Genomic DNA, 24,715 nt, shown 5'->3' on the forward strand with positions numbered 1-24,715 from the left:
TACTGGAGGTGGGAATGTCCTTGATTCACTGTACATCTGAAATTCAACTATGAAGGACTTTGTATATCTTAATGGTTTTAATAAAATGAATAAAAAGGTGAGATAGACTTATGTCCCTTGAGGGCAAGCCCCCTTTTCCTCTGACTCAGTTGAGAATTTGTGATCAAGAGAATAGTGGCCAGGGAAATCTTTGTGCTTCAGTTTCTTTATTATGATAAAGACAGTAACAGAAACTATCAAGATAATTTGAGGATTAGATAATGTAATACCCATAAAGAATACTGATTACTTTAAGGGGTATTTGTAATACACAGTGGTTCTTAGGGGATACTTTTGTTTGTATTTGGCAGTTACTCTGTGTTTATGAAACTCTGTGTTTATGATTGAACTGGGATTATCCAGGTGCAGGACAGGACCTTCAACCTCTGTATTACCTTCTGGCAACTTTACCTAAAGTTCTTTCGATAAAACATGGTACATTTGATCTACCCAATGAAAGTTCACTTTTATTGTTTAATTATTATATTTTCTTGAGTGACCACATCCAGTAGTGCTTAGGGGCTACCCCAGCACATCCCACAGGAGTTCCATTCTACAGTACTCAGGATGTCATACAGTGCCAAGGAGAGAATCTGGGCCTTCCGTTCACAACAATTCTACAGAATTATTATGTAGTTTGCAGTCAACTTAACTCAAGAGGTGAAGAACCTGTACAAAGAAAACTACAAAACCCTGCTTCAACACATAAAAGAGGACACAAAGTAATGGAGTCATATAGCCTGTTTATGGATTTGGAAGATTAACAAATTTAAAATCATAATATTCCCCCAAATCATTGTATAGATTTATGCAATCCCTCTAAGGATACTCATGACAGTCTTCAAGGAAGTGGATCAAGTACTCCTGAAGTTCTTTTGGAAAAATAAAATTTCACTAATAGTTAAAGCAACTTGAAGGAATAAGACAATGAAAGACATCACTTTCCCCAACTTTTAATTGTACTACAAAGCAATAGTCATTAAAACAGCTTGGTACTGAATTAAAACAGATCATCAGATCAATGGAATAGACTTCAGTATTTGGAGATGGACCCCCAGACATACAAAAATTTCTCTTTAATAAAGGGCAAGAAATGCAAAATAATGTTAGGAAAGCCTCTTCAACAAGTGATACTGGGGCAACTGGGCCGCCACATGCAAGAAAGTGAAATCAGACCTCTAACTCCATGCACAAAGGCCAAATCAAAGTGGATTAAAGACCATGATATCATGCCTGAAACTGCAAGGTATATAGAAAAAGACATTGGCAAAGCACTCCATGACATTAAGATTAAAAGCATTTTAATGTGGCTCGAGTTATAGCACAGTGGTAGGGTGTTTGCCTTGCACTTAGCAGACCCAGGACGGACCTCGGCTCAATCCCTAGAGTCTGATATGGTACATTATCTAAGATATAAAAATCACTGATAGAACTTAACAAGAAAAAAAATCTAACCTCATCAAAAATGGGAGAAAAACTAAACAGAAATTTCCTCAAAGGAAAAAGGCTAAAAGGTATATGAGAAAATGTTCCACATAATTTATCATCAGGGAGATGCAAATCAAAACAATGAGGTATCATCTTATGCCACAGAGACTGGCACACATCACAAAGTACAAGAACACTCATTGCTGGCAGGGATGCAGGGAGAGAATTTTTTTATTCACTTCTAGTGTGAAAGCCATCTAGTCCATCTTGTTGGAAAATAGTATGGATATTTCTTAAAAAAAATAGAAATTGAGTTCCCATATGATCCACCTATGCCACTCCTAGGATATATCCCAGGAACACAAAAGCACAATACAAAAATGCCTTCTGCACACCTATATTCATTGCAGCGCTATTTATAATAGCCAGGATCTGGAAACAACTCAGATTCTCAACAACAGATGAGTGGCTAAAGAAACGGTGGTACATATACACTATAAAATACTATGCAATCATCAGGAAAATGAAGTCATAAAATTTTCCTATACATAAATGAACATGGAAACTATATCTGAGTGAAATAGATCAGAGAGAGATAAACACAGAATAGTCTCACTCATTTAAGAAAAAAAAGATTTAAGATTTAAGAAAAATAAAAGACATTATTTTAATAATACTCAGAGGCAATAGTGATGAGGGCTGGAAGGACCAGCTCATGATATAAAACTTACCATAAAGTGTGGCGAGTACAGTTAAATAAGTGTGCTAACTACCATGACAATGATAGTGAGAGAGAGAAAAAGAATGCCTGTTCTGCAGACAGGCAGGGGGCTGGAGAGGCGGAATATAGGGAACATAGGTGGCGGGAAAGTTACACTGGTGAAGGTTTGTACACATTTGATGGCCGAAGCCCAAGCTTGAATATTTTTTGTAACCATAGTGCTTAAATAGAGAGATTTTGTTAAAAAAAAAACACACATTTATTCTGGGAAACAACTGTTTCTACTCCTGTATCAAATTTATCTCATCTCCTGTTATGAGAAATTAATTTCTCCATTGCTTTATACGTATAATAGGATTAGTGATAGTTGTCTTTTGGAACAATAAAATATTTGGGAAATGCTTAAAAATCATCACTGCCTGATGAGTCATGAGTTTTTATTTTTATAAATGAGGTTATATTTTTAAAGCCATGTGAGATTATACTGAGATTGTTTGGAGATAAAGTTATGAAAAGTTAGAATAAAGTAGCAATTTATCTTATTTGCAGTGTCTTTGCTAAACCTCAGTGCAATATCTTTACAAGCTTAAAAATTGTGAGTATAGAATTCATTATTTCTACCTCTTTTTACTAATAACAAGATCTATCTAGAGGCAAATAGTAATGTCTTGTCCTATATAAAAGTATGACAACTCACCAAATAACTCATTTCTTTTAATGATATATGATTTACTAAATTGACACATATTATTGAAATATTATTGATAATTCCTAAAACATTTTACCTCCATATATATTCATCTTAATTCAAAATTGACCTTAAATTTTTTTAGGGAAAGTTCCTATGGACCAAGATTTTAGAATATGTTGTGTGACTACAGAGCTATGTAAGACTAAAACTTGCACATCGCATGACTTTGGGACTGGAGATATAGTTCAGGGGTTAAGGCACTTGCTTTCCACACAGTCATTCAGGTTAGATCTCTGGTACCACATAGGATTCCCCAACCATCACCAGGAGGGATCCCTGAGCAAGAGCCTGGAGTAAATCTGGAAGGGTGTGACTTCCATCTCCTCAGAAACGAAACCAAGCAGTTTTCAAACTGGGTTGTGTATAGGTGGTAGGGAAGGTTAAAAAGAGTTTGTGATACTTTACATAGCTAAGAGTTTGCATTGCATTCAGGATCCCATAGAGGCATGGAGAGGGGTTCACTCTAGTAGTAGGAAAAGGGTCTTCAAAGATGCTTTTAGAGGCGATTGCTTTTTTTTCTTTTGGTGACACTCAGGGTTTACTACTGGCTCTGCGCTCAGAAATTGTTCCTGGTTTGGGGGACCATATGGGACGCTGGGTATCGAACTTGGTTGTTGGTCCGTCATAGGTTAGCACATGCAAGGTAAACACCCTACTGCTTGTGCCACTGCTCCAGCCCCAAGAGGTACTTACTTTTAAGCTAGCTTGTGACATAGGTAATGGCAAATTTGCCATAATGAGAACCAGAGGCCAGAGAATACAGGTAAAAGAGAAATTTCTGAAAGATTATAGGCAAAACCCCGAAGCAGGAAGGAACCTGAGGATAACATAGGGATGGCGAGGGAACGAGGCTGTGTGAGAAGGACTTTACTGTGCTAGAAGCAGCAACTAAGGCATGATGATAGTCTTCATGGGTATTGGGACGTGTGGAATCGAGCATAGCATAAGTATGCTATTACAGATATACTGGTAAAAATAACAACACAGACGTAATGATGGCAACATTACTTTTCTCAGTTACAACCAGCAATAACTTAGCGGATATTCTTGCTTTTGCACTCAGAAATTACTCCTGGGGATGCTCCTGACCACGTGGGATGGCGAGGATCAACTTTAGGTCAGCGACATGCAAGACCCATGCTCCACTCTATATTGGTAGAGATGTTTTTATTGATTCTGACTCTTTCGGAAGGAGAGGAAGTCTAACGTCCCATGCCCTTCTCTATAGGAGACCATCAGAGGCACATGCTTGCTTTCGCTGTGCCATTAGGCAAAGCGTGTCTTACCTAGAGTTTTTACAGTGCATTGTGCATTTAGGCTTGTCTGTGACCTTCCCTTAGTTTGTTCACAGGATAAAATCTGACAAGCATTATTTAAGCATTCGGGGGCAATTGCCAAGCAGCTGAGAATGTGTCTAGACATAGGTAGAAGCATCTATATGCAATACCAAGGTGAGTTTTCAGAGTTAAAATGTCAAATACCTGGAGCTGGAGTGATGATGACACAGAGGTAGGGAGTTTGCCTTGCACTCAGTGACCCAGGACAGGCCTGGGTTTGATCCCTGACATATGGTCCCCCGACCCTGGCAGGAGCGATTTATGAACTAGGAGCTAGGAGTAAATACTGAGTGCCCCCGGGTGTGGCCCAAAACGAAACAAACAACCAAAAAAAGAAAAAGAAAAAACTAAACAAAGAAAAGGAAAAAAAAAAAGTCAAATATTGCATTTTCGACTATGTCCAGAAGGTGTCGTTGCAGAGAATAACCACACAGACACCACGGATGTCTCCAACTACAAGCTTTAGGGTAGCTTGGGCACTTTTCATTGGTCTCACAAATTTGCCATTTATTCAATACACAACCGTTTCCCTATCCTGGTTCCCGACACACGAGCCATTGGTTAAGATGACAGAAATGTAAAGGATAATGAGGGCATCAACATGCAATAGTTACACAAAGAGCAGAATTTGGGGTACTCATAGCCAAAAAAAGGCATCCTTAAAGTATAAAACCATGATGATGTCCTATTCTATATTTTACTGCATTTTCCTTTCTATCTAAAACTATCTTTAGGATTAGAAAAGCCTTAAACTGTTCTTCTATTTGTTCTTGGACACATTTTTGCTTGCGGTCATATTATAAAAATTTGTATTGCCCAGAAGGACTGTCCCAACCCCAGGGTATTGGTTAGAGAGACAATTTCTCACAGAATAATAAAATAGGGTGGAGGTAAAGTGTTAAAATCTGAGAAAGGGCTATTAAACTTTTTTAAAAGTAGTTTTTGTTAACTTTGTTTACTGGAAATAATTACCTTATGCTTCTTGAAACTAAGCCCCAAATTATTAACCAAACTTTGGACAAGAAAAAGCCGACATTATTTAACCTGCCATTTATTTTTTCTATCCCTGGAAAATGAAAGCGAAAAGCATGAATGGTACATATTAATACAAAGGTAGAACACAACTCACTTTTGGGGTGTGGTGGGTGATCCCAAGCAGTTGCCAGTGGACTTTGAGACCACTACCTGACGGTGTTACTCAACCAGGCTATTCTATGACACAAATCTATAGCTGCAAATGCCATAGTGCCTGTATCCAGTGGTGGTGGTAGCTCAGGAAAGCACCAAAGTGAAATAGAAACTTTAGGACTCTACATAAACAAAGATGTACATCTCTTTTTTTTTTGGGGGGGGGGAGTCACACCCGTTGACGCTCAGGGATACTTCTGGTTATGGGCTCAGAAATCGCTCCTGGCCCTGGGGACCATATGGGACTCGGGGAACCAAACCATGGTCCATCCTGGGTCAGCCACATGCAAGGCAAACACCCTACAACTGCACTACCCCTCTGGCCCCACTCTGATTCTCTTCTGAACCCAAAACATGACGTTTAACTGTAAAAATGTTTTCAGATTACAGCTCCGGTTTTCTTTATCACACAAGTAACTCTCCTAAACACTGTAACTGAGAACTGATATTTTTTCTTATATATTTTTTTTCTCTTTTAGGGGATTGCCCGACCAATTAAGTATCATTTGCCTGGAATCTCTTGTGATTTTATGCCAATAATTCTGCACTTGTAGACAATTAAAGAAGGAAATGGGTTGGGATTCCAGTGTGGGCTGGTAGTATTCATGAGAATGAAGTCAGCTGGAGTGATTTACATCAAGATCTCCATGTGCTTTTGTTTTCATAGTATAGCCTAGGGGTCTAATAAAGAGTGACCCCCAAAAAGTACCTTAAGAGATATTATTGCCCCAGACTAAAATGTGTCAGAACTCCTTGCTGAATTATGCTTTTCAGGAAAATCTCAAACTCAAAAAATGGGAACTAGATTTATCCTATACTTTTTTATTAACTTGGGGATCTCCTAAGAGGGCAAGAGGCCTGTGGATTCTTCTGGAAACTTTGCTTAATCAAGCTTGCACATCAGGAGCTGCCAAGCCTGGAAATTGGGGTAATACTTGAAGCTGGGGTTATGGTAACCCTGAAGGAAGGACAAGCTTCCAGACTGTGTCTAGCAGCGCTCAGGGCCAATGTGGCATCAGAGATTTTATGGGGTCAGGCGTGTACTAGGCATATACCCCAAATGCTCTACTCTTTCTAGCTTCTAGACTTCATTTTTTTTCTAGAACAGTAAAACAGTCACTTTGCAAAAGAGAACGTGGGTGGCGAGATATCAGTGAGATCATTTTAAATAAGGCAAACTTGCACCATAAAATATCTGCGCCCAGGCTGACTTGTTAAATAAGCCTGATATTTATGGTCGGTGGAGGCAAGTCTGAAAAGGGTGACATAAGCTGGAGACGCAATGGGGTTTAATAGCCGTGCATGCTTTACTTGACTCTGAACAGCAGGAATTCTAATGCAGACTGCTGAGGCTGGTTTTGAGTTATATTAGTTATCTAGGACAGGAACCAGCAAACTTTTATAATCAGGAGCCAGGCGCTGTACTTCTTAAGCTTTGTTGGTCACATGATATTTGCTGCAGCGATTCGCCTCCCATTTTGGCATACATGCGGACACCCAGGGGTAAAACATAAAAGGATGCGACCAGAGAAGGGTGAACTTTTAATTAAAAAGACATGGCTATTTCCAGGCTGGATGGTCAAACCTTGGGGGATGACATTTTCATATGAAAGAAGAATGGTAGCAAATCATAAGCAAATTATTTTAGATAAGATCTATGAATTCTATTTGTTCTGATTTGATAACTTGACTCAGTTCTTTATAAAATTCTTGGATGTCAGTCCAGAGCTATGGGACAGTGGTAGGTAGGGTGTTTGCCTTGCATGTGGCTGACCTAGGATGAACCTTGATTTGATCCCCAGAGTTCCATATGGTCCCCTAAGCCAGGAGCGATTTCTGAGCGCAGAGCCAGAAGTAATCCCTGAGCATCACCGGATGTGGCCCCAAAACAAAAAGAAAAGCAAAGAAAATTCTTGGATGTCTGTCATAGTTCTTGTACCTAATATAACTCAATATCAAAGAATAAGCAAAAATGTATTTAATAACTCCTGTTAGTATTATATCATTAAAGATTTTCTTTTTGTAGGGGATTTGGACCACACCTGGTAGTGCTAAGTCTTTGTGCTCAGAAATCACGCCTGGAAGACCTAGGGAGCATCTGACATATGTGAGATCAAGCTTGGGTTGGTCCTGGTCAGCTGCTTACAAGACAAATACCCTATCTGCTGTGGTATCACTTTAGGCCTCAAGAAATTTCAAATCAGTAAATTGTATATGGACTAATGTGTTAGCTACTAAAAAGCTAAATGAGAAGGCATACCTTTTTATTGTTAAAGTGCAAATTCCAGTTAATATATTTTATTTTTCACAAAGAGAAAATAAATTAAAATTACACCTAGATTTTGTAGGATAGATCTAGATAACATTTTAAATGTCTTAATCCAAGTGACGAACAAACCAGTATACAGTTTCCAAGAAAAGTTTTGTTTATATAGAAGAAATCCTTCAAATAGAAGCCACTGGTATAGTATCTTCCCAATGTTAAATTTGAGAGCTGACAAAATTAATGAAATGGACAGTGCAAGGTACATTGTCAGCAGTGACTTCCTACATAGTCAACAAACATTAAAAAAGTCTTTCAAAATGCTGCCAAGTATAAGATAAATATTGAGACTTCAATTTCTAGATATTCTCTTTGTTCCTTTGGGAGTTGTTAGTTAATAGAAGTTATTTTCTAGAAGAGTTAACAGATGAGAGAATCTTTATATGACTCTTGAGAATTGAACAGATGGCAGCTATAAGAAAGGAAAAAAGAGAAATTATATAGACAGAATGTCTTATCTCATTTCTTTTTATACTTTGGTAAAAAAGAAAACACAATAAAAACTTCAGAAAAAACTTGATTGTTACACATATAGCAAGCAATCTAGAACTATAAATATATTTTTAGCTCTGGTAGCAATGAAAATGCACAGTAGAAAGTTGAAATATAACCCAGGATTTTCTTCCTTGTCTATAATTGACTATATTTGTGTTATAGAAGGTTGGTATTCTTAGAAATTAAGTGACTTATATTTAAAGGATCTTATAGAAAAAATAGATGATACTTATGTATTTTTCAATGGTAGAAAGGAAAATTATTTCTTTTGTCCCTACCTCCCAGTTCCTATTGGAAAATCCACAAAAGAACCACAGAAAACATTTCATTAGCTTCTTTGCCATTGGATTCTTTCATGGTGACAGACATCTTAATGCCAAGTGGGGCAGACACAGGAGTGCTATATAGATCTATAGTTCATTCTTGTGTTTCTATTTTAGTAGACACAATTTTAATTGCCTCTCTCTCCCCTTACAAAATTCTTGTCTATCTCCTTTTGAAAGTATGCTACAAAATCCCACAGCAGTTCTTGACAAGAGTAAAGGGAATAGGATATGATGGGAAAAGGATCTAAAATAAGGAATGATGAGCTAGAGAGATAGTGCCAGGGTAAGGCTTGTTGTAACCTTGATTCAAATCTTGAGCACCACGTATGATCCTGAGCAGAGAGCCAGGAATAGCTTCTATGCATCACCCAAGTGTGGAACGATCGCTAGTTTGAAAAAAAAAAGTGAAAGAAAACAACACTCTTTAACTTAAATGATGCATCAAGGCACAGGTGAGAAGTTTCCAGTAAGAATAGCTTGAAAAGTTCCTTGATAGAAATATAATTTCCTGTTATTTTTGTTTTGTTTGGTTTTTGGGGGTACACCCAGTGGTGCTCAGGGGTTACTCCTGGCTCTGCACTCAGAAATTGCTCCTGGCTCGGGGGTCATAGGGGATGCTGGGGATTGAACCGCCGTTTGTCCTAGATCAGCCATGTGCAAGGCAAACGCTGTAACTCTGTGCTACCGTTCTGGCCCCCCGAAATATAATTTTCTATCTGCATGCTTTTTGTTCTCTTTAATTCACTCCCTATGAATTCTGTACCTTTGGTTTTTAATGCTAAGGGTTTACATATAGTTGTTCAAGTTTATGTAATGAACATTTTATTAAAGTGGTTAGAGAGACTTAAATATTTTGCACATAGATAATGTATATATAGTGTTCTTGTGTATAACATTATGCATCAAGTAGAAATAGAGCCTCTTTGAGAAGTTTTCCAGAGTAGTGCTGGGTCTTAATCACATTTATAAAACCTAAATCGAGGGCTAGAGTGATAATACAACTAATAGGGTCCTTGCCTGGCATGTGACCAACTTGGGCTTTATCCTTAGCATCCCATTTGGTCCCCTGAGTATTCTCAGGAGTCATTCCTAAGGGCAAAGTCTGAGTAACTCTGAGTGTAGAGTCTAAAGTGACCCCTGAAAATCCTTGGGCAGAGAAAAAAAGCTAAGTCTAAAAACTAATACAAGTCTGTACATATATTTGTGAACCTTTACAAATATCACAAAATACATTTTTTGTGCTCCTGTCATGCTAAGATAAGCAATGATGAAGCCTATGCTTCTGGTGGACAGGGCTGCTTTTGTTTTTTGTTTTTGTTTTGTTTTGTTTTTGGGTCACACCCGGCAGCGCTCAGGGGTCATTCCTGACTTTATGCTCAGAAATCGCTCCTGGCAGGCACGGAGGACCATATGGGATGCCTGGATTTGAATCACCGTCCTTCTGCGTGCAAGGCAAATGCACCACCTCCATGCTATCTCTGCGGCAGGCCTGCTTTTGATGACGTGCTGTGGAGGAGTTTGAGTTTTGCTGTGGTTGGGCCAATGATGCTGATTTCCCAAACACACAATGATCAAATAAACGTTGACCAGTTTGCCTTTATAACTAACCCAATCTTAGAGCTCTTCATAGATTTACTAGTTGATTTATTCATCATTTAGCTAGTTCCTAAAACACCCAGGTAAGGACTCGGGATGCAATGTTGCTCAAACTCAAGTCTGCAGATTCCTGGGCCAATGTGGTGGTATTGTCTCCACGACTGTCTCTGACAACTAAGAGGATCTTGAGATGACAGGAATTGAATCCAAGTTGGGTGCGAACTATGTGTGCATCTTAATTCACCGTGCTGTTTCTCAGCCCCTCATAAATCTCTAAGATGTTTTTTCTGTGCTGTTGTTTGTCTCTGCTCCTGACATCACTGAGTTTTTCTGCTTATAATACACATGTTTTCTCTAGTTCAAATATGTGTTTTCTTTGTCCTCCTTTTCCCAACTGCAATTCCACGTTCTAGGACACACATGCATTTCATTACATAATTATTGATTCAGTCAACCCTTTAAAGACCCCAATTTTTTTGAGAAGAAGATTAATTAGTATTGCGTACTGTTTTTGGACTTGTAAATTTCCAAAATACACCGGTAGTATTCCAACATTGCATTAGTAGCTCCAGGTTGTCAGGACTATTAGGTCATAGGTATTTTTGGCATCCATTCATCTATAATTTGTTAGGGTTACCAAAATGCATCCCTTATTCCTCCTTCTATTTAAGTACCATGATTACAAAGTTATTCATGACTGAGTTTTAGTCTTACAATCTATACCACCCTTCACAAGTGCACATTTCTTGCCATCAATGTCCCCAGTTTCCCTTACACCTTCCCTCCTGCCTGCATTTGGGGCAGGCATTTTATTCCTCCCTCTCGTCCTGTTTTCTCTTTTCTCTTTCTTCCCCTATTTTTCTCCTTTAAACCCTAGCTTGCATTATTGTTAATAAAGGGATACTATGCCTATCATTTTATCTCTGTTGTTACCCAAATTTTATCCAATGTGGCCAGTTCCAATTATCATTGTCTTAGTGGCCTCTTCTCTTCCCTAATTGCACTGCTCCACGACTTGAGGTGAGCTTCCTACCACAAACTGATCCTTCTGGTTCCCATCTCTACTGACTATTAATAATATTATCATACTACTTAAGTACGTTCTTACATCTACAAAATACCTAATACAAATGACCCCAACTTTATGTCTTTGCCCCTAACAGTGACTGCCCTGAAAAGTTTACTGCTTGTTTTCTTGGAATTAAAATGCTGAATTTCCAAAACCTTTTCTCAAGCTCATTTCCAAAAGTTGGTCTGAGACAAGCCATTATTGATCTAATCATGAAATCAAATGAAATGATAAGTAGAATTTCTTGTTCCCTAATATTAGTATGGTTTTTGCTCCACTGTTTTACATAGCTTCCTTTTTTTCTTTGCAGAAGGTGATTGGAAAGTAACTGTAGTCACTGGAGATCATGAAAATGCTGGTACCACAGCAACAGTATTCCTTTATGTTTATGGAGAAGTAGGATGCTCAGGTCCCATTATTTTAGGATCTGGAAAACACCAGCTGTTTAACCCCAACACCGCAGATATTTTCAAGGTAAGACCTAGGCTACAAGATGCTTGCTGGTATCTAGTATGAAACTAGTATGTTCTGCATTCTTTAAGCTGGAATCTTTTTGTTTGGAATTACATTTGTATTGCATTTTCTTGGTATTCATAGATATTTCATCCTTAGGGCTTTGAGAGCCAGGAGAAATAACAGAAATGTGTGTTTGGGGGAACTTTTGCCTCTTTTTATTTGCATAAAGCTAACCCAATATGTGCATTTTAGAATGTTTGAAAATGAGGGTAGGAAAGTTTATCCCTAATCTTGCCTTCAAGACAAGTACTTTAAATTTTGTTTAGGGATTACTATTTCCAGATCTATTGGAAGGACTCTAAAGCAGTTCTCAGGAGGCCTTCAGCCCTTCCAAGAAAATCTAGATTCCTAAATTTCTAGGCCTACAAGTTCAATGCCAGGTTTCACAGGTGTGGTGCTACACAGGTCTGGAGTGCTGAAGATTACCCAGCTTGTCATAGTGTGCTTTGGGGTACCCTGCTCTGCTTAAGAAACCTCTTGGTGTTGGAGATAAAACCAGGAATGAGGCACATGAGGCAAACATGTCTATTTCTGTACTCTTTTTTTCTGATCCTCAATTTTGAATTTTTTCTAGTCCTCGTCTAGATCTCTGCAGTATTAGGGACTACAGAGAGTATCTAAGAAGCTAGATGGTTACAATTCCAATATTGATTTTGCCACTCTCTAACATGGTAACCTGGGCAAATGACTTGAGTATTGTGAATGTTAATATATTTTAAAGGACTCTCATGGGGCTTAATAAAGATGTCTGTTTAATGTTGTAAGTGCATTTCCTGAAATATTCAAATGGTCACTATTGATATTTTAGTGCATAAATAGTTTTGTAGTCTCTTACTATACTCTTAAGCTTTCCTAATGTTAACTCTTACTGATTAAAATATTAAATATATGAGACTTCACAGAAGCAAATAAAATACTTGGTCATTGTAGGGCATTAAAATTTCTTTGAAATTTTATTATAGGTATTGTTTATGAATGTATTTTCTTTGTTCTCTTTCTTTTTCCGACATTCAAAAGTTCTGCTCTGTTTAATATTTACGATATTTTATAATATTTTGAAGTTTATATTCCTTCATTAAATCTTCTATTTGTGCTTCTGACCTCTGTAATTTGCTAAAGAGCAATATCCAATATAGATAATGACTTTAAACCTAAACACAAAAAGTGACCAAAGCCATGGGGTTTAAGTGAGGCTAGCAAAGTTGTATTTTTGAAATCCAGGATAGCTTGCTTTTGACTAGAACCATGGAAATTTCCATTTATATAAGTGGGTCATGTTGAACAGAGTGATGTGGGGCAACTGTAATGGTCTTCCAATTTAATCATAAGCCTGAAAGACATGCGATGGTAAATTGCTGTAGAGAGCAGAGAAAGATTATAGTTTCAGAAGAGGACTCAAGATGTTGGCAGGCTTTGTAATAACTTTGATAACTCCCCTCTCTAGCTTTATAAAGTGATCTCTGAAGTGTTACTTAAACCCAAAGGTGAAGAAAGTGAGGCACTATCATTTGACCAAGACAAAAAGCAAAGGAGCATTCACTATAGTAGAAAGTGTGAAGAAACTGCATAGTGAGTAGCTTATAACCACAGACACTGTCCCTCAGTTGCTAGCTCTGCTATCTTATCCATGAACTGTGGTTGACTAGATACTTGTAAATATATTTTGAAAGATTGAAAATTCAATAAAATTTACTTTGCTGAAGTTGACTGGATTTTTGGTGCTTTCTCTTGGGGCATTCATTGTTGAATTTTCCTAGTGAACATTTGTACCTTGAAGGCATCATACGGGAAGCTCATGGATCTTCCATAGCTATTATTTACTTATAAACCTGCCCAGAGATTTAGCCAAGATTTTTATTGCATTTTTGCAAATTGAAGCACTAAATAGTACTCTCTATTGCCAGGGGGAAATAGTGGTTAAGCCATTCACTCCTAGAAAATAGTTTCCTGCTTTTTGTTTACTTTGTGTAAGCCAATTAATTTTGTAGATGAATATGTTTAATAATTGTTATGAGCTCATAAGGCACTTGTACCATCATTTCAATATCATATATGTTGTTAGACTAGAATGCACAATGCATCTTTTCTTTTAAAAATAGCCTATATCAGCAGAAACTAGAACACCCATATTTTATATCAAGATTCATTTTTCTATATAAAAATATGGATTAGTACTTAACATTTCTAGGCTTAAACTTACTCACTTGTAAAGTGGGTAAAATACTACATGATAATTTTATTGTGTATCCTGAAAGAGTTGAAATTTCAAGTACTTTATGTAAAGCATCAAATTTTTGTTTTTACTCCTGAGAAAATGATAATCTTTTATCATTAGAACCAAAAATTAATCTTCTAACAGTATGGAATTTAAGATTATTTTTCAGAGGAACGGGAGCAGGAAGTCAGTGTGGCATATGGTGCAAGGTAGTAACTGTTGGTGGCGGGGGATGAAGTCTGTGTAAAAATTTGTCTGGAAGTTAAAGTGGGCGGAAGCACAGAAGGACCAAGATTTGGTTGGCTAGGCTAGAGCGAAGGAGAGACTGTATGAATTATAGCAGAAGCATTTAACTTCAGCCTTAACATTGCTTAAAGATTATATGTTCTAGCAAAACAAAGTGTATTTGCCAATAGGTAAATAGGAACCAGCGTGCTATCTGGATTTGGAACAATTTATATATTTTTAATTTTTATTTAAATTATTATGATTTACATGGTTACTTAGAGTTGAGTTTTAGATATAAAATGTTTCAGCACAATACTACAACCAGTGTTAGTTTCCCTCCATCAATGTTCCCAGAGTCCATCATATGCCACTGTGACCCTTTACCCTAGTATGGCATCAGAATAGGTCATTTTTAAATTTTGGTTGTTAAAGTTTGGGTCTCATTTTATTGTTGTTGACTCTGGCTTGAATATTTAATTCTGTACTTTTTTTTAACCACACCAGTGAAACTGTGTCCCATTAGGATTTGGCACAATTTCTATAACTTTTTTTTAAGTTTTTTCACCTATATATATTAAATTTAAACCATTGTAATTTACATTGGGCATTTAGTTCTGTCTTTTCTTACCACCACCAAATCACCTAAGACCCCTTATCCTTTTATAACCGTCCTTTCATATTTGGCTTTTGCCCCCTCCACTCAATAACTTTTCTTCTCTTCACCATAGCTTGGGCCTAGAGTATTCATAACTCCCATTTAAAAGATTATACTTATTCATGCAGTTATTCTATATAGCACATTTAAGTGATATTATCCCATACTTATCCTTCTTATTCTCGCTTACTTCATTTAACATAATATCTTCTAGTTCCATCCATGTAGTAGCAAATTGCATGATTACATCATTCCTTATAGTGAAGTAGTATTTCACTGTGTATATGTACCACATCTTCATGATCCAGTCTTCTGTTGTTTGGACACCAAGGTTGATTACAAGTCTTAGCTATTGAACTGAGTGCTGTGATGGATAGCGGTGTGTACATAACCTTTTGATGAATATTTTTCTGTCCTGGGGATAGATTGACAAAAGCAAGATTGCTGGGTCATATGGCAGTTTGATTCTGAGTTAACTGAGAACCTTGCATATTGTTTTCCTTAGGGGTTAAACCAGGCAGCACTCCCACCAGCAGTGGATGAGAGTTCCTTTTTCTACCATCTCCACACCAACACAGAATGTTCCCAGTATTTTTGATATGTGTCATCCTCACTGGTGTAAGATGATATCTTACTTTTTGTTTTTATTTGAATTTCACTAATAATGAGAAATTTTTCATGTTCCTATTGAACATCTTCCTCAGGGAGGTGTCTCTTCATTTTCTCTCCCCATTTTTTATAGGAATTTTAGGTTTTATGGGGTTAACTTTTGTGAGTACTTCGTATATCCTATATATCAACCCTTTGTCTAATTTGTCTTTCAAACCTAAACATGAATCTGGATGGGTGCAGTATTCTTGTGGAAGCATTTATTTCACTGAGTTTTGTCACTATATCCCACCACTGCCTTCTGACCTTTAGGTACTTTCAATCTCTTCTGTTGTATGGAGTTGTTATGTGTCTCCTCTTCCAGCACACTGGTTCAGTCCTCAGTTGCTGTTACTCTGTTGAAGATGATTTCCAGTGAGGTTTTCATTCAGCCTACCAAGTTTTTCAGTCCTATTATTTCAATTCATATTTTCCCACTTTTCTACTTCATATCCTCTTGATTCTTAATTTTGGTTAGTTCAGCTCTATCCATGTTTCTTTGTGTTCTCTGAGGAACCTCAATATTTCTTCTCTAAACTCAATCTGAGAGGCTAAATAAATGGTTGGCACTTTTAGGTCATCAGATCTGCTATCTTCATTCTCTATGCATGGTGTTGGCTTGCATTGTTTCCCCACTGACACATTTGTAGTGTCCTGCTTTTTACATGTTGTGCTGGCATTCATTAGGTCTAGCTCCACCCTTAATAGGCAGAGAAAGCTCACCTCTACTACTTGCCCTCAGGGGATGATCGCTGTTGTGGTGCCCTCAGGAGCTGTTGTGGGCAGGGTGGTTCATAGCTGACTCATGAAGCAAAGCAGAGGCCAATAGCTCCTGATTTCATTGATTCTTTAAATTGTTTTTCTGCTTTCTACTGCATCAATTTTTTTTGTTTGTTTTTGTTTTTTGGGCCACACCCGGTAATGCTCAGGGGTTACTCCTGGCTATGAGCTCAGAAGTCCGTCCTAGCTTGGGGTACCATATGGGACACTGGGGGATTGAACCGCGGTCCGTCCTAGGCTAGCACTGGCAAGGCAGACACCTTACCTCTAGCGCCACCGTGCAGGCCCCTGCATCAAGTTTTTGATCTGTTTTTTTACTATTTCTCTTTGTTGTACTTGTCCTTTGCCATTGGTTTTTCAAGGTTTTATAGGTATGCCTTTTGGTTGTTGATTTTATCTTTATCTTCTTTCCTTATATAGGCTTGTATCACTCTGAATTTTCCCCAAATTACTGATTTTGCTATGTACCATAGGCTTTGGCAATTTTCTTCTTCATTATCAATTGTCTCAAGGAATCTCTCTCTCTCTCTCTCTCTCTCTTTTATTTCCTTGTTGATCCAGCTGTTATTGAGCAGCCAGTTGTTCGGTCTCCAGGTGTCAGAATTTCTCCATTTTTTTTAAATCAATCTCATATACCCTCAATCTCACTGAGGTCTAATAGGATATTTGGTATGATTGTGAATTTTTGCAATCTAGATTTAGGTCCCCAAATGTGATCTATCCTAGAGAATGTTCTATGTGCAGTGGAGAAGAATGTATATTTAGCTTTTTGAGGATGAAAGGTCCTATATAAATCCATTAACCCCAGTTCTTCTATTTTTCTCATTTAGGGCACTTTTGTCCTTGATAATGTTCTGCCTAGTGTATCTATTAGTGGTGAGAGTGGCTTCTTGAAATTTCCCACTGCTCTCACATTTACTATTATGTGTTTCTCTAGTTTTGTGAGCAAAAGTTAACATACTTTGTTGACCCAATCCCTTTTATAACATGATCAAAATCTTGTTGAATTCAGTATTTTAAGGAATTCTAGATAATTTCAAAACATTTATTTTATATTTTAATACATTTATATTTATTATAAATAAAACAAAATACAAAATAATAATATACAAAGTGATTGATTTCTATGCTCTATAAAATGGATATATGTACTATATAAAATGATAATAACTTTTAATTTTTATAAATATTAAATGTGTCTCACCCTATATCAAATACATTTATTTAAAAATTTGTGGAGATGTGCTTTATAAGATATATGCCAACACTTTTCAGTTTCTATTTAAAATGCTTAAATATTTAATATATATCTTTAAAATATATGTCTTAAAAACTGTTTCCTACAGTAGTCTAATATTTTTTAATCTACCTGAAAATCACTATTATTTGACAATGTTTGCACTTGTCTTATTTAAAATAATCATTAAAATTATTGGAACAAAATCTACCATCTTAGTTGTGTCTTATATTTCTCCCATTCTTCTTTCTTTTTCTTGTCTTCTTTGGACCTAATTAAATTTTTAAAATGAATCACTAATATGAGTTTTTTATGAATCCTGTTTATGTCATGACTTGGTTTTCAGAGTATTTCTTCCTCACTTTTCAGAAATGTTACTTTCTTGCCTTTTCCCCCACAGGACTTGCAATCTTTTAAAAATTAAGGTAGGTATGTTGAATAGAACAGAAGGTACTGAGGAGGATTCTGTTTATTTGGAAGACTACACACTATCCTCTGACCAACATTTAGTCAGACATGCTTTGACAAATGTTATTGTCAGTTGGACTAAATGTAAAGTCTATTGTTCCTATTGTTATCCTCAATATGTCACATATTCATCTGCCTCTAATACCTTTGCTTAGGATGTAGCCTGATTCGCCTCTCTGTTTGCAACTAAATAGCTTGAATTTTCTTATTCAGATTGGACTTTGTTCCAACTCTCTCAGATGAATTCTAGTGTTCTTACTGAGCAACTGTTAACGTGATGCTTAGAGAGGAAGGATGGATTGTCTTCTGGGTTTTCTGATTAAGCCTTAACCTCACTCTGGTACTGTTGACCTAAAATGGCTGGAGAGAACCCACTTTTCTCCAGATACAGTGTGTCTAGCACATACATCTGTCCAAGGGCCATGATCAAGGTAGCACCCCTCCACCTTATTTATTTATAGCTTAACAGTTGTGGATATTGAAGGGGTACCCTCAGGTTCATGTTTTAACTGCTTTTCCAATGAAGATTAAAGTTTCTATTCAAAGGGGACTTGGAGAAATACGTCTAGGAGGAGTACTGCAGTATGAGCTACTTACCTCACCAATAGTGAGAGGGGAATCCTCCTCAGTACTTTTCCCAATCTTTTCTGAAAATATATAAAGGTTTTCTGTAGAAAAGATTTGCAAGAAGATACATATTCTGATGATAACTCATATTTAGTCTTTAGAAATTTGTTTAACGTTACTAGGTGAATTAATTGTCTGTAGTACATGAGATCTGTTGGCATCTATTCCAGAGAAGCTAACTGTTAGGAGATGCTTCTTCCCTACAAAAATCTGTCTCTTCATATTTGGGGTTTACAACCTGGAATCTTGATCTCCAGAAAATTCATAATTTAAAGTTTGGAAAAGTTTGTGAAAAGAAGAGTGACAATCTTTCCAACTCTGCATATTTAAATTCAATCTAAGAATATTTGTATGAGTAGGCAGATTTATTTATTGCTTCTTAATTAGAGTATTCTTTTTAAACCATAGTCACTAAAAAGCTAAAGAAATTATTTTAAATATATATTAGCACATTAACCAATGGAATAAAGAGAATATTCTGTATAAACATGTTTGTAATGATTCATTTTCTCTGAGAAGAGAAAAATGAAATGGGTTGGAGAAAGAGGAATTAAAGTCATATTCAAGAAAGAAATCTAGATCATAAAAGCTTATTTTGTTTTCTCTTACAATATTAAGTAATATTTGAGAAATATTCTTCATATCCTGATTTAGATTAAAAAAGCTCCTGAATATGAGAATATGTGTTTTCTAGAAATTGTCAGGATAATGCAAATCAAAACAAAAATGAGATATTTTCTCAGACGGTGAAGTTAGATACATCAAAAAGGCCAGGAAAAAATATTGGTAATGTTGTGGAGAAAAAAAAAAAACACCTTAAAAACTATGGGGAAGTATTTGCATTGGTTCAGCCCCTATGGAAAATAGGATATTTTAAAATAACCCACATTGTGAAATCGCCCTATGCACCATATTTCTAACCCCAGGTGAGTGGGTCTGAAGAAGTGTATCCAAAAAGAATTAATAAGCCAAGTCAGTCAAGATAAATTCATGGAGTCAGTGGTTTTTCACCTCAAGGTCTCTCTGCAGGCCAAGTCAAACTGATCTTTCTTTATTCTCATAGGAACAATTCAACCGGGCAAGGGAGGGAGGAGTGAGATCCAGGAGGACTTTTACATCTCAAAGGACTAAATAAAAAGGAAAGAGAAAATCGAAAGAATGCCTTTGTTTTGGTTAATAACTGGTTGTCATCTAAGAGGATACATCACAAAATATTAAAATTGGGTCTACTAGATAGGTCAATTTATTCCACTACTGGACAAATAACAAAAGAACATAAAAAATTAACTGAAAAGGTATTTGTCTATTGTATACATCTCAACACTATTTACAATAGCCACAACTTGCAAACAAACCAAGTAAGCAATGATAGATTAAAAAATATCATATCCACAATGAAATGCTAGTAAACCTTAAAAGACACGAGATCTTACCATTTTTCACAACCTGGATCATATTGAAGGAATTGTCATGTCAAATTTTAAGTAATTAAAGATAATTAAAAGTATCAGCTACTGACACTCTTATATAGAATATAGAGCAGCAAAACATGGGACCAGATGAAACCAGAAGAGATTAAATCCATTACTGAAGCAATTGGCTGAGCTTATCTGAGAGGCAGGGAGAGAAGAGATGAAAGCACAGCAGAGGTGCCATGAAAGGAGGCGGAGATGTTGGTGCTTTTGTAGTGTAGTAACATGAAAAGGTTAAATTATACTCCTAAAATATACACAGTCCCCAAAACTAACTTTACCTCAATGAAAAAGAAATTGTTAAGCATTTAAAATCAAAGACTTAATGAGAGAAAAACTAAAAGAGAAATCATTCACAGTTTGTATTCTGAAAGCCAGAAAATCCCCATCAAAGTCCTTAGGAAGGACAGAATAAAATCTTAGCAAAAATGTATAGTTACTCAAAAAGCATTTTAAGAACATAAAATTGTTTTTTTTCTTCCAGAAGATTGTATCTTTTAAGAACATCATTTATTTTGTGGTAGCTAATCAAGTATTTATAGAAATATGTATTATTTGTAACATTGTGCTAAGACCCATGACAGAAATAGAATTATAAAATAAACACCAACTACATTGAAGAGAAAGGACATACACTATCACATGAAACAGGTAGGTTCCATAAATGTTTTGAATCAGGACTCCATCAAGCAGTGTAGAAAAAATGTTACAAGTACTTAAGAAAAGAATCAATGGTTCTCTTGGGACTGGTTAAACAAAATCTTTCATGGATGTAGATTCTTGGATCTTTCAGCTTGGAACAGGTTGTATTGGAACAGGAAGTACTCTAGAAATGTAATTGTAAAAGAGCAAGATGGCTTACTAAGCTCAAGGAGAAAGAACTTTCTAACTCCTTGGAGAGTTTTCCCCAATTTCTCCCCTCTCAATTTTTCTTGTGCTTCTCAAACCAGTAGCAATTATACATGTGCTGAGTATGCCCCATATTTTCTTGAACATGACTACAAAATATTATTTTCAAAAAATAGCTACTGATTTATATTCTAGCATAATTAGAAACCAGTCTTCAATTCAATTTTAAATATTGCTTTGAGAATGACACTGACAAAATTTTGGAACTGTTGAAAAGACTATATTACATGTCATAGAGAAACACAAAGAAAGAGATGATGATTGCTGCTCTGCATCACAAAAGCTTTTTAGGAGTCTGCTAAGAACCAAGAAAATAATTTTGACTCTAGTACAAGTTGATGCTACTGAAATGATAGACTTTATAAAGTTAAGAACTCATGAGAATGCTTGTTCAATAATGGAATTACCTGGAGTTATCTATCCCTCAAATAGGGAAAAGTGTTGTTGAGAATGTTCCTTTTTAATAATTGCTTATTGTATTAAGGAATGATAAATATTTGGAATTCATCTGGAATAAAGGTTTTTTACTTCATTTAATAATAATGATATAATTTAATAATTACTTTAATTATTTATTTTTTCTCCTTTTATTCAAACACCGTGCTTACAAAGTTGTTCATGATTGGGTTTCAGTCTCACAATGTACACCGCCCTTCACCAGAGTATGTTTTGACCACCTCCAATATCCTGTTTCCCTCTAATTCTCCCTATGCCTGCCTTTGGAGCAGGCATTTAACAGTTCCCTCTCTTTCTCTCCCTCTCCCCCTTTTCCCTTCTAGATACCGTGGTTTTCACTACTGTATTGTTAAGGAAGGTATACTATGCCCATTATTTTATCTTTTGTTCAGCACCCAGTTCTTGTCCAGCATGATCAGCTCCAATGATCATCGTCTTAGTGGTCCCTTCTCTTCCATAACTGTACTGCTCCATTACATGTGGCTTGCTTCCTACTATGGACTTGTCCTCTTGCCCCAAATCTCCATGGTCTATGGATATTATTACCATACAATATGTTTCTTTTTTTTTGTTATATCACACAGATGAGTGAGATCATTCTGTTTCTATCTCCCTCGATTAATTTGACCCAGCATGATACTCCTTATATCCATCTATGTTTAAGCCAATTTTATCATTTAATTTTTCCGAAGTTGCACAGTATCCCATTGTTTACATGTACCACTGTTCCTTTAGCTATTCATCTATTCTCAGGCACTTGGGTTGTTTCTAGATTTTGGTTATTGTATATATACAATATATAGGAAAATATAGGAAAATATAGGGTTGCAGAGGCCTTTTCTGTGTGATGATTTTTGATTCCTAGGGTATATCCTTAGGAGTGGTATTGATGAATCATATATTTCTATATTTCTATAGAAGCTCAATTTCTATATTTTTTGAGGAATACCCATATTGTTTTTCGAAATGACTATAACAGTCTACATTCTACATATAAACAGTGAATGAGAGTGCCCTTTTCTCCACATCTGTGCCAGAACTGGTTGTTCTTATTCTTTCTGGTGTGTGCCAGCCTTTGTGGTGTGAGTTGATATCTCATTGCTGTTTTTATTTGCATCTCCCTGATGACTAGTGACATGGATTGTTTTTTATTGAACCTTTAGGCCATCTATTTTCTTCTTTGAGGAAATGTCTCTTTATTTCTTTCCCTCATTTTTGGATGGTATTAGTAGAATAACGTTTTGATTTTTCTTTTTATTTACTTATTTGCTAGTGTACACCCAGCAGTGTACAAGAATGACTCCTGGCTCTGTGCTCAGAGAAAACTTTGGTGGGGTTTGGAGGCCCTCTGGGTTTCTGGAGATAGAACCTGGGTTGATCTATGCAAAACAAGTATGCTACTAACTATATCATTGTTCCATAGCAATATTTTTATATATTTTATATATTTTTATATATATTTATATATTATATATAGATAATATTTTTATTAAGCTATAAGTTTTTGATTTTATAATTTATTTTTCTTTGCCAAGACCTTTAAACATCTTCTGAATATTGTTTCAATAAAGAGATTCAAATACTATTCAGATCTTTTGGGCTATTTATTTCTAATATTAAACTATCTTTCAAAATCTGTATTGCAAAATAATTTTTCCTCGATATCTTTTTCATAATCAACCTCAACATTAGACAGATAAAATAGTACTTTAAATGTTTTTCATCCATATAGAAAAAAAACAAAATAAACAAATTAAATAACTGTATATTGAAAGCATTTACAAATAATCAGTAACTTTTCAAACCAGAAAGCACCAGGTCTACAAGTATTCATTTGTGAATACAGTAAAATATTCAGTGACTGAATATGACAGTACTTAACAAGCTTTTGTAAAGGACAGGAGACAAAGTATTTCTTGTCTAATTAAGTCTGCATTGCTTTAAAAACAAAGCCAAATAGAATATCATAAAAATAAAAACTTCATACCAATATTGTTGATAAGCATAAGAGGGGAAAATACTCAACAATATATTAACCTCAGGTCTGTACCACCCGTTGACTATTGCTGGGAGTGACCCTTGATTCATGAGCACCTATAAAACCAACAAAAATAAAAATGGGGCCTGGAGCAGTGGTGCAAGCAGTAGGGTATTTGCCTTGAATGCGCTAACCTAGGATCAACCGCCGTTCGATCCCCTGGCATGCCATATGGTCCCCAAGCCAGGAGCGATTTCTCAGTGCATAGCCAGGAGTAACTCCTGAGCATCACTACGTGTGGCCCCAAAAAGCAACAAACAAAAAACCAAACAAACTAGGATCAACTAATGTAACCCATACCATCAACAGCCTTAAACAATTACAATTTAGAAAAAAATTTAAAATTTATATGATAATGTCAATGAATAGGAAAAAGTGAAGTCATATTCTAACACATATTGGTGACATTGCTATTCACTAGAAACAAAAGAGATCTTCAACTTTCTGCAAAGAAGCAACAAAAGACCTATAGCAAAAAAAATTTAATGATGAGAAACTTAAAACTTTTCCAGTGAGATGAAACAAAGACAGTCAAGAATATTTAATTTTTATCACTGCTTTTCAATAGGTATTGGAAGTTTTCAGGTAGATGTAACTGAAATAAAATTAAAAAATTACAGACAGCTTGTTAAGGAAATGTCTTTGTTTAGAGATGACATAATTGTTTATAACATGTCTTTATTTTGCCATAATATTCAGAAAAAATAATTTGTTACAGAAAGGTTGGAAAGATACAAGATTAATTTTCAAAACTTAATTGTTTAATCACATGCCAATAGTGTAAAAATTGAAACGGAAAACACAATAGTGTCTCCATAAAATAGTAAAATATAAATCTAACAAAATATATCTGATATATAAGAAAGCTCTAAGCATATATTTTTTCCAGTAAATGATTAAAGAATTAAGTAAACAGATATTCCATGTTTATGCATAGTGATATTTAAAATTATAAACATATTGTTTCCTTCTTTGATCTGTATATAAAATATAATATCTATAAAAATCTCACAGCTTTAGGGTCTGGAGCAATAGTATATAAGTAGGATGTTTGACTTGCATGAGGCAGAGTAGGATTAAATCTCCATAGATTCCATATGTTTGTCTGATCTCTAATTCCTGAGTGCAAAGCTATGAGTAAGCCCTGAAAAATGCTGGGAATGACCTTAAAACAAAACAAAACAAAAAGAATA

The 24,715-nt window shown here is 35.9% G+C and overlaps 1 protein-coding gene across 1 annotated transcript in view; it reads left to right on the top strand.

The window, feature by feature from the left end:
• The window catches only part of RP1 (RP1 axonemal microtubule associated), a 249,468-nt gene that overhangs the window by 148,007 nt on the left and 76,746 nt on the right, over positions 1 to 24,715 (top strand). The window contains exon 24 of the mRNA XM_049782407.1: positions 11,584 to 11,747. Coding sequence (XP_049638364.1) covers positions 11,584 to 11,747 — 164 coding nt within the window. The remainder of the gene's footprint in view (positions 1 to 11,583; positions 11,748 to 24,715) is intronic.

This window comes from Suncus etruscus, chromosome 10 (assembly GCF_024139225.1).
Source record: "Suncus etruscus isolate mSunEtr1 chromosome 10, mSunEtr1.pri.cur, whole genome shotgun sequence".
In the NCBI taxonomy this organism is placed as follows: Eukaryota; Metazoa; Chordata; class Mammalia; order Eulipotyphla; family Soricidae; genus Suncus; species Suncus etruscus.